General features: G+C 43.9%; 1 protein-coding gene across 1 annotated transcript; it reads left to right on the forward strand.

The window, feature by feature from the left end:
• The first annotated feature begins 4,333 nt into the window (after positions 1-4,333).
• CHST4 (carbohydrate sulfotransferase 4) lies at positions 4,334-9,244 on the forward strand. Its single transcript, XM_082769664.1, has 2 exons — positions 4,334-4,356; positions 7,374-9,244. Exons 1-2 carry the CDS (start codon positions 4,349-4,351, stop codon positions 8,518-8,520), a joined length of 1,155 nt encoding a protein of 384 aa, XP_082625790.1. The 5' UTR covers positions 4,334-4,348; the 3' UTR covers positions 8,521-9,244.
• Positions 9,245-13,829: the final 4,585 nt, after the last annotated feature.

Genomic DNA, 13,829 nt, shown 5'->3' on the forward strand with positions numbered 1-13,829 from the left:
CAGAGATTTCTGTTAACATGCAAATAATCTACAGTGATTAACAGTGTTCTGTTTCCTCTAAGCCCAATGTCATTTGACCAGCAGCCAGAGACATACCTTATGTAAATACCTTACAGATCTCAAGACACTTAGGTCTGTCAAGGCCACTTCCTCTATTGCTATCTTTTGCAAACATACCACTGCCAACTGACCACACTTAAGTTTTTCCTGTTGTGATAGCAAACTAACATTAAAACACAAATATGATGGAATCATTCTCCAGGCATCATAATCACAGATGCTTTGCTTCATGATGAGGGTGTAGCTTGTAGCACTCTGCCAGCCATTCAAACAAGCCTAAGCTGGCATCCGCAGGTTCTTTGTGCCAATGAAGGCCCCTTCAGCAGTGAGACCAAGGAGAAAACTAAAACAAATATCTCGAGCTGCTCTTCCTCAGATACCCAGACAAGATTGGCAGTGCTTTGGTAGAATCCTCCCAGTATGTTTATAGCTGATGCATAACCATACTGCCTGTCTTAGCTGGTGAGCATGAGCTTTATTTCCTGGGTTAGGCTTACAATGTGCTTCTGCTCTTTTCTGCACTGTCTGGGCTGGTCATGTTTAGGAGGAACATGACTTCAAACAGAGACCTAGGCAGTAAGACAACCTAGTGCTTTCTTGGGAAAGGAAAGAACTTCTCAGCTCTTGGGCAGATGAAGAAATGAAATGAAATGTTCTCATCCTCAGCTTCCAAAGAGTCTGGCAGCAGAGCCCCGCCCAGCAAAACAAACTGTGGCATTGCAGGTGGGTTGGGCTCAATCACACCTGACAGCAGTGAAGCCATCAGCTCTTCCAGGTGCTTTAGGAGTGTGGATGCAGCCTGGACCCTGGCCATCACCTCACTCACTGTCTCCTCCAGCAGCCCTGACTTCCCCTCCATGGGACTGCTGTCTGAACAGTCACTGAGTGCCTCCCACCATAGGCCTATGGCCCTTGGCTATGAGAGCCTGCCTGAACCACCGTGCCATCCACCAGTGTGCAGGCACCCTGTACGCCTGTATCCAGAGGGGTCTGCCCTGGGAAATTGCATGGAGGCATCAGGGAGGCCCTGGCAAACCATGGTGAAGCCTGCTGGGGAGCTCAGGTGAGACTTGAGCATCATTTGGGAGGGGTATGGGGAAAAGGATCCCAGGGGAAGGTGGTCTTGTGAAGCTTGTTTGTATGTGAGGGTTGGCACATAACCTCATTTGTCCAGGCAGTACAGGCCTCTTGGATCACTGTCCCCTGTAGCCTCACCAGAGCAAATGGGTGCTGTCAACACATCTGAACTACATATTTAATGAATGCCTGACAGAAGTCATCTACAAGTTCAATTTTGTGCCCTTTGCTACAAGAATGATACTGAGTTGCTGGAACACATTCAGAGAAGAGCAATGAAACTGGTGAAGGGACTGGAAAACAAGACCTATGAGGAGTGGCTGAGGGAACTGAGGCTGTTTAGTCTGGAACTAAAGGAGGCTGGGGAGGAGAGGCTGAGTGGAGAACTCATTGCTGTCTACAACTACCTGAAAGAAGGTTGTTGCAAGGTGGGTGTTGGTCTCTTTTCTCTGAAAACAAGTGATAGTATACAAGGAATTAGCCTCCAGTTGTGCCAGAGGAGGTTTAGATTGGATGTCAGAAAGAATTTCTTCACAGAAAGAGATGTTGGGCATTGGAACAGGCTGTCCAGGGAGGTGGTGGAGTCGCCATCTCTGGAGGTGTTTAAGGGATGTGTGGATGTAGCACTTAGGGACACGGTTTTGTTGTAGACTTGGTAGTGTTAGGTGCTGGTTGGACTTGAAGATCTTATGGGTCTTTTCCAACCTTAGTGGTTCTAGGATTTTATGAAGTAGCTGCTGCTAGCACAGACCCTTCTGCACTCTTCTGTGAACTAGGCGTGCCTCAGCTGTACTGTTATCACTGTTGTTCCTCTCAACTCTAGACAAGCTGTTCTACTCCAAGTTACAGTGCATGTGCTAATTTCTGTTTTTAGATAGTCCATATACATAAAAAAGGCATAAGATGACCAGTGAAATTAATCCAACAGTTTAATATTTTTTTTCTTACTGTGTAAGAAAACTTAAAACTATATATATATTTTTTTTCTTTTTTAATATTCCTCCTCTGACTTACTCACAATGGTTCCTTTTGCAATTGGTGGAAGGAGATGGAGACTCCAGCAGCATTCCCATGAGCTGCTTTAGATCTCAACATGGTATAAGACAAATTGTGTTCTACGGGGCATGTGAAAGCTATATTGCAATAAAGACTGTGAATAGGGAGATATGGCTCGTTGTCTCTCCTGATACAAACTGATGGTATTACCAAGTACAGTTGTAATACGGCAGATCATGCCTTTGACATTACTCCTCAGTCTTTTCCCATTGCTGCTGCCCTGGGTTGGTTGTGCCTGTGTGTGCATGCACACCGTGCATTGCTCTCTTCTTCAGGGAATATGAAATGGCTCACAGAGCTCACTGGTTTCTGAGTCCCTAGAAAACACTTCTAATCAAGGAACAGGGTAGAAAACAGAAATCTAGTCAGCCATTGCGTGAGGCACAAGGAAGGCATTCAAGGCTGAGTGGCATGGGGCTAATTGCTGTCAAGCATACGTGTATGATGACTGTCACATGCTTCTGCTTTGCTTTATCTGTCACTTAAAGCTTATCAGTCAGACATACAGGGAGAGGCATGTCCATTGTTCAAGAGCCAGAGGATTCCTGCTTCACTTTCCACAATGTGCAGGTCTCTTGGGGGGCAGTGTGCTAGAACAGTGTGCCTTCCCAAGCCTCGTTTCCAAAGAGGAGTACGTTTTTCCCCTCTGTAAAACTGCTCATGACACAGAAGCTGCCGTCCGGAAAGTTCAGCCAAGCAGCTCGTACTTGGGATCTGTGCAACTGAAAAAGTCTGTTGAACCCTATGACTAGAGGACTGTACAGCAGTGCTCAGTGGCTGTCACAAAGCCTGAATACTGGTGCCAAAGGACCAGCATGTCCTGGGCAAACGATATACAGGTGGAACAGGATTTCCATATATCTCTGTTCATGCAAATGTTGGCAGGGAGAAATTAGGCTTCAGGAAGAGCTAGTCAGTGGTGTGATCATACAAACCGGCTTTGTAACTCTGACATAGAGATAAATCAATCCTACAGGTGGTGTCCGTGGAAGGTATAGGAACACATAACTGAAATCCAGGCTGCACAGAACATGGCTTGGTTCTCTCCACAGGGCTCTACCTGGACCACTGCCAGCTCCTCGCCTTGTTTCCCAACCCAGGGTTAACAGGGCTTGACCATCTGTGTTTGTAATGCAGCAAGTGAAAGGGAACATGACCTTCCCCTCCTGGGTGTCCCTCCTGCTGGAAGGGCCCAGATTTTTTGCTTTTGCTGTCTCTTACACTTGACTAGTCCTCAGAGCAGCACGGTGAGATCCCCTGGGACATTGGATGGCGTCAGGAGGTCAACACCTCACAAGAAGGTGTGACAAAAATGATGACACTTGGAATAGGAATAACCCAAAGGGACTGTCTCTTCATAGTTGCAGAATACCACGCGTTGCCCTTGAGTGAGTCCAGTTCTGCTCTTCTTCACCACCTTGTCTGTCACAGCAGTGAATCAGTGAAGCAGTTCTGGCAGTGAATCATTAATACGACAAGTCCTGCTGATCCTCCCAGAGTTTCTCTATTCAGATGATTTCCAGCCTTCAGAGTAGCTCAAGCAGAGCACAGGAAGAAAGGAATCAGTAAGACTGCAGTACATGAGATGCATCTACTAGCAACGTGGCACACAGACAGAGCATTAGTAGGCAAATATGCCCTACCACCACTCCCAGTGGGCAAGACAGTCCCCCCTGCAATGAGGTTTGCCATTCATCTTTCATTCTGACACTCCACAGAAATCCATGTTCCTCTTTTTAAGAACAGCAGGCTATTTCAGGGCCTGCAAAGGGTCTCAACAAAATAAATTCTCAGTTGCCTTTGTGAATTTCCTGGCCCTTCTCACTTACTAGTAGTGTTTGGTCATTTGTGCCCCTTCAAGAAACTGCCATTCTCATGCTTTGCCACTAGTGGAGGGTGGAGTTTTCTAATTTAAAGCAGGTCAAAGTAGGCGGGCATGGTAGTCAGAGCTAGGACATAAATAAAAGGTACAAGAACAGATATAGGTAAGATCTGAGTACATTAGTGTATAAGAGATCCTGGTGTGAAAGGCTAAGTGCCTGTACACGAATGCACAGGTGTTTGTAAGGCTGCCTGGAGGAGTACATACCACAGCAAGTGTATGTGCAGGAGGGAAGCCTTGCTTGAAGCAGGTCTGGTGGTGCTTCAAGAGGACATGTTAAGGTAAGATTTTTCAACTATTTCTTGGTAGCTGGTGTGGATATTCTGGTGCCCAGAACTCTGTTTTCTGCTTGTGCTTACCAGCCTAACTGGGGATAATTTTTGAAAAGTGCTATAGACATACGGCTGTCATTAAAGTGCTATGTTTCCTTGCGCAGACAGAAGCTGTTGGTCTGGCTTAGAGGGTATTTCCTGCTTCTCCAGACTGTCTTCTCCATATTTCCAACTAGTTTCAGTCATGCCATGTGTTCTCTGAATTGGCAAATGCTACTTCTAACTCTGCAAAAGCTAACCAGGCCAAATTGAGGATAAATATGATAAAACAATGAGCAAGCATCACTGCCACCAAAGACCCATGTCGGGCTTTCTGGGCACCCAATACTCTTTGCTACACCAGTGCAGCTCTGGAGAGCTCCCCCATACTTTTATGGTAGAGTGCCATGCCGCAGTCCGCATGATGTGAAGTATATTGTGCTGTACTGTCACCTCCCTCAGACATAGATAGGTGCAGCAACCCTGTAATTTGGAGACATGCCACCCATTCTCACAGTGTATTTGGTGGGTATGTGTCCCTGGAGCTGCTTGCTGCTTTCTGTGACTCTCTCCCTTTGCTAGCATCGAGCTTTCCCAAGGTCTCTGTGTGTTTTCATAAAAGCTGTAGTGGTTTCATATGGATGGCTAGCGAAACTCCACCACAGAACTCTCTTGCTTCCACTCCTCAAAGGAACTAGGGGAGAAAATATGATGAAAAATGGCTCAAGGGTTGAGATAAGGACAGGGAGATTACTCACCTATTGCTGTCATGGGCAAAACAGATTCAATGTAGGGAGATTAAACTAATTTATTACCTATTACTAACAGACTAGAGCAGTGAAAAACTGAATGCAAACTAAAAGCACCTTCCCTCCTGTCCACCCTCTTCAACCTCCTCCCCTCAATCGCCACAGGGGAATGGGGGCTGCAGTCAGTCCATAATGCTTCACCTCCACTGCTCCTTCATGGTCACCCTCTGCCCCTGCTCCATGTGGGGTCCCTCCCACGGGATGCCGTCCTTTCCGAATTCATTCTGCGTGGGCTTCCCACAGGCAGCAGCTCTTTGGGAACTGCCCCATTATGGGTCTCCCACATACGGCAGCTCCCCCCAGATCACCTGCTCCTTTGTGGACTCCTCTCCACAGGCTGCAGCCTGTGGAGATCTGCTCTGCCGTGGTATCCCGTGGGCTGCAAGGGGCAGCCTGCTCCACCATGGGCTTCTCCACAGGCTGCTGGGGAACTTCTGCCCCAGCACCTGGAGCACCTCCTGGTCTCCTTCTGCACTGACCTGGGTGTCCTCACACGATTGTTTCTCTCTACATTTTCTCATTCCTCTCTCCCAGCTGCTGTTGTGCAGCATTTTTTTTTTCCTCTTCCCTTCTTAACTGTGCTCTCACAGGTGCAACCAGCATTGCTCATTGGCTTAGTTCTGGCCAGTGGTGGATCCCTTTTTTAAGCCAGCTGGAGCTGGCTCTCAGCTAGCCTGGGGCAGCTTCTGGACTCCTCATACAGGCCACTCCTGTAGACACCCCCCTTCTCCCCCCCCCCCCCCCCCCCCCCCCCCCCCGTACCTAAAGCCTGACAAATAAGTGAAATACAAAAGGTTACTACTCTGTTTTGTTTGTTGGGGGGATTGTTTGCTTTTAACAGCTGCGCAATGCAGGCAGATTCCAGTTCTTTGTCCTCTCTTGCATGTGCTATAGGAAGACCTAACATGATGACACTGGATTTTGTCTTTTTCAGTAGTTCCTGTTCTTCATCCTTGGCACATCATGATTCTTTTTTGTTATGCTCTCGGCCAAATCCTAGCTCATCTTGCTGCCAGCTGACAATAAGTGTGCCTTTTCTGTACTGCAGTTGAGCTTTTTTCAGTCATTCATGGCTATCTGCTCTGCAGGTCTGTGAGGGCTTTCATATTTCACTTTTGCAATGTGAAGTGAACCAATTCACTCTGCCTGTGACTCTGGATGTTTGCTGTAGGGGAAAAAAAATGTGGTTAACCTTAAGACCTTAACCATCCCAGCTGCCATAAGCAAGAGATGTTGCAGTGAAAAATACATGTAAGTGTATTCAATTAGTATTTATTTCATATTAGGAAATGTCTGATAGAACTTTTACCTCTCTTTGCTGCTCCTCTATTCCACATCACCAGACACACACAGTTTGTTTCAGTTTTTCTCCTCTCCCTTTGGGGCAGACTGGTCATGGCATAAATCATTACTGCTTACTGTGTGCATGAAGAAATTCCCTGTTGAGTCTGTTGCCTCACATGAGGCTGTTCCTCAGGCAAACAAGAGCAGTCACAAGGATAGTCTGCATATCTACAACATCCAGCTGTCCTACCCTGGACATAAAAGCATACCCTTGCTTCCCAACAAAAACAAACCCATTCACTTTTACTCAGACTATTCAGATGTAGATTTTCAGAGTATAATGATTACTGTGGCTTTATATCTGCCTGGGTGTCTTAAGGCATGCTCAACGTGTTTTTCTGAATTAAGATTGCCTGGCTGCAGTCCAAGGACTTCTCTGTGAGTTACAATAAAGATGTTAATGGTGTCAGATGAAAGTGATATTATCAAAGTTCATTTGGAAGCCAGGGTTTTTGGTAAACACTACTGTATTTATTTGAACGGAAGAAGCTAATATATGACTTAATTTCACAATGGTCTTTGTTTGCAGCTGTTACTAGGCTTGGTCCAAATGTCTATCCAAATCAGCTTCTTATCAGAACTAAACTCCACAGGGCATTTGTATAACCAAAAAGAAAAAAAAATCAGTGGGCTTCTTCTGGAAGCCTGTCTCTCTCTCTGTCTGTGTGATCTGGCTGTGGAAGGCTATCTTGTGCTGTGGTTTTCACAGCATGGTGGTAGTGTGGCAGCTTTCCAAAACCCTGAGCCTACAGTGGGATTGGTAGGAGCACAACTCACTACAAGTGCCTTCTTCGTGACCCTGTGATGCTGAACTTCCTCTGTCTGTCTCTGCAGGTCCCTTGCAACCATGATGAAATCTAGATGGGTGCTGGTACTCCTGATTCTGGCAGTTCTGTCCTTCGTGATTCACTTCAACTTCCTAACCTGCAGCAATGCCCCCATGGAAGAAAAGCCTTCTCCAGTCCACATCCTCATTCTCTCCTCCTGGCGGTCAGGATCTTCCTTCACTGGACAGATCTTCAGCCAGCATCCCAGTGTCTTCTACCTGATGGAGCCTGCATGGCATGTGTGGGTTGCTATGTACCAGAACAGTGCCAAAGTCTTACAGATGGCAGTGCGGGACCTAGTCAGATCAGTCTTTCTGTGTGACATGTCTGTGTTTGATGCCTACATGTCAAGCCAGAAGAAAATGTCTGATTTATTTCAGTGGGAGACAAGCCGAGCCTTGTGCTCTCCCCCTGCCTGCGACTTATTCAGTCGCAATGACATAATCACTGCAAGAAATTGCAGGACAATCTGTGGCAAGTACCCATTCAGTAAAGTGGAGGAAGCCTGTAAAACCTACAGCCATGTTGCCATCAAGGAAGTTCGGTTCTTTGACCTGAAAGTCCTCTACTCCCTTTTCACTGATCCATCCCTGAACCTCAAAGTCATTCACTTGGTCCGGGATCCTCGAGCTGTGTTCAGGTCCCGAGAGAATACAGCGGTAGACCTGAAACGTGACAGTGACATTGTTCTGGGGTCCCAGAAGATGAAGGGAGAAATGGGACCCTACAATGCTATGCAAGAAATCTGCAAAAGCCATGTTGAGATTTACAAGGCAGGCAGGCAGGCTATTCACAGCTTCCTGAAAGACCGTTACCTGCTGGTTCGTTATGAAGACATTGTCAGAGACCCACTAGCAAAGGCTGCTCAGATGTACAGGTTTGCAGAACTCCATTTCACACCAGAACTTCAGAAATGGGTGCACAACATTACCCATGGGAAGGGGCAAGGAGGACAGGCCTTTGAGATCGAATCCAGAGATGCACTGAGCGTATCTGAGGCCTGGAGGAAGGCCCTTCCCTTCCAGAAAATAGAAAAAGTGCAAAATGTGTGCAAGGACGCAATGGACTTACTGGGCTACCGGATAGTTCATTCCGAAGAAGAACAGAAAAACCTGCTGCTGGATCTTTTGTTTGGCCAGAACTCCTCCGAGTAACAAATTCAAAAGGCAGAGAAGCTGCTTGTTGTATCTCCTCTCTGAAGGCTGCAAGGTGGAGAACTGTTTACCAGTGCAAAAGAGGGCAGAGGGGCATCTGTGTGTGTGCATGTGATGAGTGACACAGAAGCCCTGACTGCACTCATGGCAGCTTTCCCAGCAGCACAGGCTCACTCTTCAAGGCCACAACACAGGATGGAGTAATGCAAGTCTGTTTTTCCAAATTAAGTCCAGGGTATATGTGAAAGAGGAAGTATGTATGTTGGGAGCAGATATCAGAGCTTGATCTCCCACAGACTGCAGCTAAGTACTAGTGAAATCACATGAAGCAACTGCACTGTAGAGGAAGAAGAGACAAACAGAAGCTGAATAAAGAGAACATTCTTTGTCATGCTGCCACTCAGGACATACAATGCCAAAAGAGGCACAAAGATAACCAGACGTTGTTTTCTGGGAAGATCCTTTTTTCAGAATGGCTAAGTTTTCAAGTTCAGTCTTTCTTGTGTTCCATTTCCATGCCTGAGCATCCAGCACTGGTGGTAATGTTGGCAAAATGTCTGTGTTCACTTACTGTGGAATAGGAAATTTGAATAAACCATCTATAGCTGAAAGTGGAAATTCTTAGGTTTTTGTATGGGAATACATTACTGGGACTACGTGAATCCATTTATTTTTCAGCTGAAATAATTCTGTATCCAGCTTTCACAACTAGGAACAGTTCTTGCCCTGGGAATTCTCACAGCCCACATGTGTGACTGAGAAGAATTCATGCTAATGCCGAGACTGTAAAGACAAGGTAAGGACACAGATTCCATTGGTATAAATACTGGAACTGACAACATAGGTTCATGGCAGTGGATTGAAAAAGCTGAGAGGAGAACAGGAAGCTATTCTATTGAATTTGTTTCAACACATTATTGTGCTCTAAGACAGGAAATAAACTTATGCTTAGTATACTGTGCCATTCTGCACCACCTCCCATCCCTATTGGAGATGCCATTCTTCTGTCTCCATTGGGAATATGTAGCTTAAACCTGAACAACAAAACTATTTTGGCATATTTTTAACAGTGTTCTGTAAGACAAGGAGAAAAGCTTGTTAGTACGCCTAGGGAATGAAATGCCCACAAACATCTTCCTCTAAACATCCTATTTCATGTGTAAATTGCAGAGTCCTTTCAACGTGTGTCAGTTTAATAGTACATTCAGAGCTACTTGTTCAAAAAGTCCTCTGGGACCTTGGTTTATGTGGATTGTTTTCTTTTAAAAAAAAATGTTTTAAATGAAAGACATTAGTAATGCTCAATAAGTCTTTGTGTTATGAACTTCTGTCAGACTGGTACTAAGAATTGCAAAGGACCTCATCATGTGACAATTTTTGCAGGCTAGCCTGTTTTGAAGTTTGTATGACCACTGTCACAGCTTCTCCTCAGATAAGGCAATGCAAGGGACCCTGTAAACTGTTAATCTGTTCACGGCAAAATCACCTGGTTTGGCTTCTGAGATGCAATAGGCTGACATGGCAACCTGGTGGATTAATGAGGCTCAGAGAAATCTTTCTCTCTCATTTATTTATTTATTTATTTATTTATGTGAGGGGAGGGTTGCCATGATTAGCTGTGTCAGGGATGGGCAGAGGAGAGGTGTGGTGGGAAGCCTGCAGGCAAATCAGGAATGAAGAGTGAACCTTGGGGAGGAGGATAGGAGGGAGTGTTGTTTGGACAGCAAGCCCCAGTAGCATAGCTGGACTAATGGCAAAGGCCATGGAAACTGTGAGAAGAACAGGGCAGAGACAAGGGGGGGAGATGGAAGCAGAGCATGTGATGGCATGGGGTGGAGGCAAAACAAAGTAGCTGCTAAATAGACTGCAATTATGGAACAAACTAATGAGCCATCCCAAGTTAAGAACTCTGGGACCACCAAGAGTAGAAATCTAGAGAAGAGGGATGGCTTCCCAGACCAGAAGCAGCTCTGTCGTCACCTCCACTGGGGCAGGCATGGCCATATCCTGCGCAGCTCTTAACTCTGCAGGATGGTAAGAGACCATCCTGCAGAGTTAAGAAGGGAGTTGCGGGACCAACTGTGGAGCAGGAAGGGCTAAGTAGAAGTTAGCTGCCCTACCAGCAAGGGAGCTGGTAGAACAGCTGGCCAGCAGCCCATAAGATGATATGGGCAAACTTTCAAGACAGTATGACTGATAAAACTATGGCTACATCCTTTGGCACATGCATAAATAAAGATTGTTGTAGTCTGTTTAGAAACAAATATCAAGTATATGTTCTACAAGTTCAAAAGAGTAAACAGCTTTTATACCAATAAAGTGTAGGATGGCAAAGCCACTAGTCAAAGAGATGTTTAGAAACTAACTCTTGGGTATTCCTGTCTGTTGCTTTCCAACCTAGTGCATGCAATCAGTTCTTCATTGTCAATTCAATTATGAATGGCCAGAATGCATTGATATTGACGAATGCTGTCTAATTCTGAAAGGAAGCAAATAGGAAATACTCAAATTCAGATAATGGATTGCAGACCGAATACTATCTGCCTTTAAGTTTGTCTTTAACTCAAAGTTCTGGCACTTGCATTGCCACTCTGCTCATTCTTCCACGTTTACAAATATAGCTGCTTCAGGTAGTTATACAAGGAAGATGCATGTATACTTCCTTGGGCTACAGAAAATGTTCTTAATATAATAGCACAGGGCCTCCAATATGAATGTGGAAAGACAACGTGTCTCATAGCCAAAGGACTGTAACTGTATCCTTAGTAAAACAAAACAGAGAAATTATTTTTTTATCACAAGAGAAGGCAGAGCCAGAATGCCCTGAACCAGAACTGTGTGATATAGTGACATCTCCAGGATAAGGAGATGGAAATAAGCAATTAAGAGACCTAGACCTATGTGCTTGCACAGGAAAGAATGTATCCGTGGATAAGCAGTGCTTTTCACGAGTTTAGAACAGACGAAAGAGTGCCACCTTGAATAAACTATACTCTTTGTCTTCTTATCCAGATCCCATACCTAAAGAGACCACTAAGTGCATATGGAAATGTTTTCAGTATTAGACAATTTCTTTGAATGGTTTTGCAAAGGTAAAAGCACAATATACTGACTCAGAAATCAGCACTGAAGGTCTGACTAATTGCCCAGAAAAAGACAAGCTCATTCTCAAGAAATGTCACAAAGCAGGTAAAAATAGTAATTATAAAAGATACAGGTAAGTCTTACACCAGAACTTCTTTTGCTGCAGCCATTTGAGGTGTTCTACCTCTCACTTTGAGCTTGAGTAGTTTAGGTTACACAAGATGATTTCATTGAATTCTGACCCTATGGTGCTGCTGAGGTACACCACATAAGCTGGAATTGGGAGTTTTTGGCTGCAGGAGGGTCTCATGCTCTTGAACTTGGCTATCAGCACTGATCAGATTTTTGAATCCAGATGTAAAAGTTTCTGTTGTTGTTAAATCTTACTCCTTATTTACTATGTTATCTTGCAGTTTCTTGTTAAGTGCTTGTCTGGTCTTCTCCACAAGTCCCAACGAACCAGTCAGAGCAGCACGAATGTACCAAACCATTCTAACTGTTTCAGCAGGAAATGACCTGTCTAGTAGAACACTGCACAGTCTAAAAGTTTTGGCATTTATTTGGATAACAGTTGTCAATATTACAAGTCAATGGATGTTTCAGTACATTGGTTTTCTGAAATAGAAATCTCATTATACGAAGTTATCATTGACTTTCAATAATTTGAATTTGCCTTATAACTAGCAATTCCCTAATTCAACTTAATTTTATGGAGTACCACAGTGCAGCAAGCAACAACCCTGTGAATGACTCTTAAAAAAAAAAGTATTATTTTTTAAAAAAATAATCAACCTTTGCTTTTATAACCCCATTTTACTTCACTAAAAGGATGACCTAATTCCAGATTAACAGGAGTTATAAATGACTAGTGCCCAGCTGATTGTTCAAATAATAATGGAGACCAGAACACAATTTCAAGCTGTATGTACTAAGTTTTTTCAGATTATGACCATATATCAGACATTATTTTCTATCTTGCTCAGACATTACACAACTAAAAGATTTTTAACTTCAAGTCTGAGATGGATACAGCTAGACAGAACTACAGCATATGACCCCGAAAGCTGGTCTACTTTTTCAAACTAGACTACATGGTCAGTCTAAGCAGAAGCGCTACTTTGCCTAGACTGAAGACTTGGCACTCTTCAACCTGTAACTGGGGGAGAACTAATATTTTTTTGAAATCACAAGGACAGATGGTAAATTTAATGTTATTAAACAAATCCTGCAATATTAGTACTGGAAAATACCTGTTGAAAGTTGTTAACAAAAATTGAGATGACTGCACACTTGCTTGAGATTTTAACTGAGGTCTCTGTAACCATGAGACAGTATTATAATGTCCTGGTGAACTTTTTGGTCGTTCCCAGATCTCAGCATTTATTTATAAGACTGAGCACCTCAAACACATTTTCTAACATGCTCTTAACCCTTGTTTTGGAGGGTTACATTTTCACTGGTATCGTTTCTGCATGTCAGCTACTAATCAAGGTCCATTAACAAAAACATAAGGTAGTGACAACAGCTGGCAGAGTACGTTCCTAGATGATCATCCACAGCATTCTGAAGTGATACACGTAACAGAAAGGAGGTTGATATCATGTACTAATATAGTAAGACAGCGGTTTCAGTATTTAATGAGAGTCTGTCTCACTTTGGAGCCAACCTCATTCAAAATCCACTACATACAGTAAAGTACAGGCCAAACTGTCAGATGGCTTATATAGTAAATATATAGTCTAAAGCAAACTTTCACTAAGAACACTTAATACTGGATAGGATTTCTCTCTTCATCATTTTCTACTTTTAAATGTTCAGTATGCTCTGCATTAAAAAAAAAAAAACAAAAAACAAACAAAAAAAACACAAAAAACCCACAAAATCAGACATTATAAAAGTTATTTTAAAGCATTTCTGAAACTTTAGAACAATATAACATTCTCCATCACATCTGCATTTCTGAAATGACCTTGCTTTGATTAAGTTCTTGCCACTGTAACAGAACAGTCATTTCCATCTACTTTTCTAACTTTTCCTAAATGCTACTCGCTTTGCTACGTTTTCAGCTCCAAATTTTGCTATCAATTTACTTCTAACATGCTCATCATCCTTTTGCAATTCTAAATCGTCCTCTCTGCTCCACACAGGGTATCCATCCAAACGCTGCCCTGTCTGCAGAAAGTATGATGTAGTCTCCACTTCACCAGTGTTTTTCAGAAAGGCCT

Source organism: Aythya marila (assembly GCF_965140915.1).
Source record: "Aythya marila genome assembly, chromosome: 12".
Lineage (NCBI taxonomy): Eukaryota > Metazoa > Chordata > Aves > Anseriformes > Anatidae > Aythya > Aythya marila.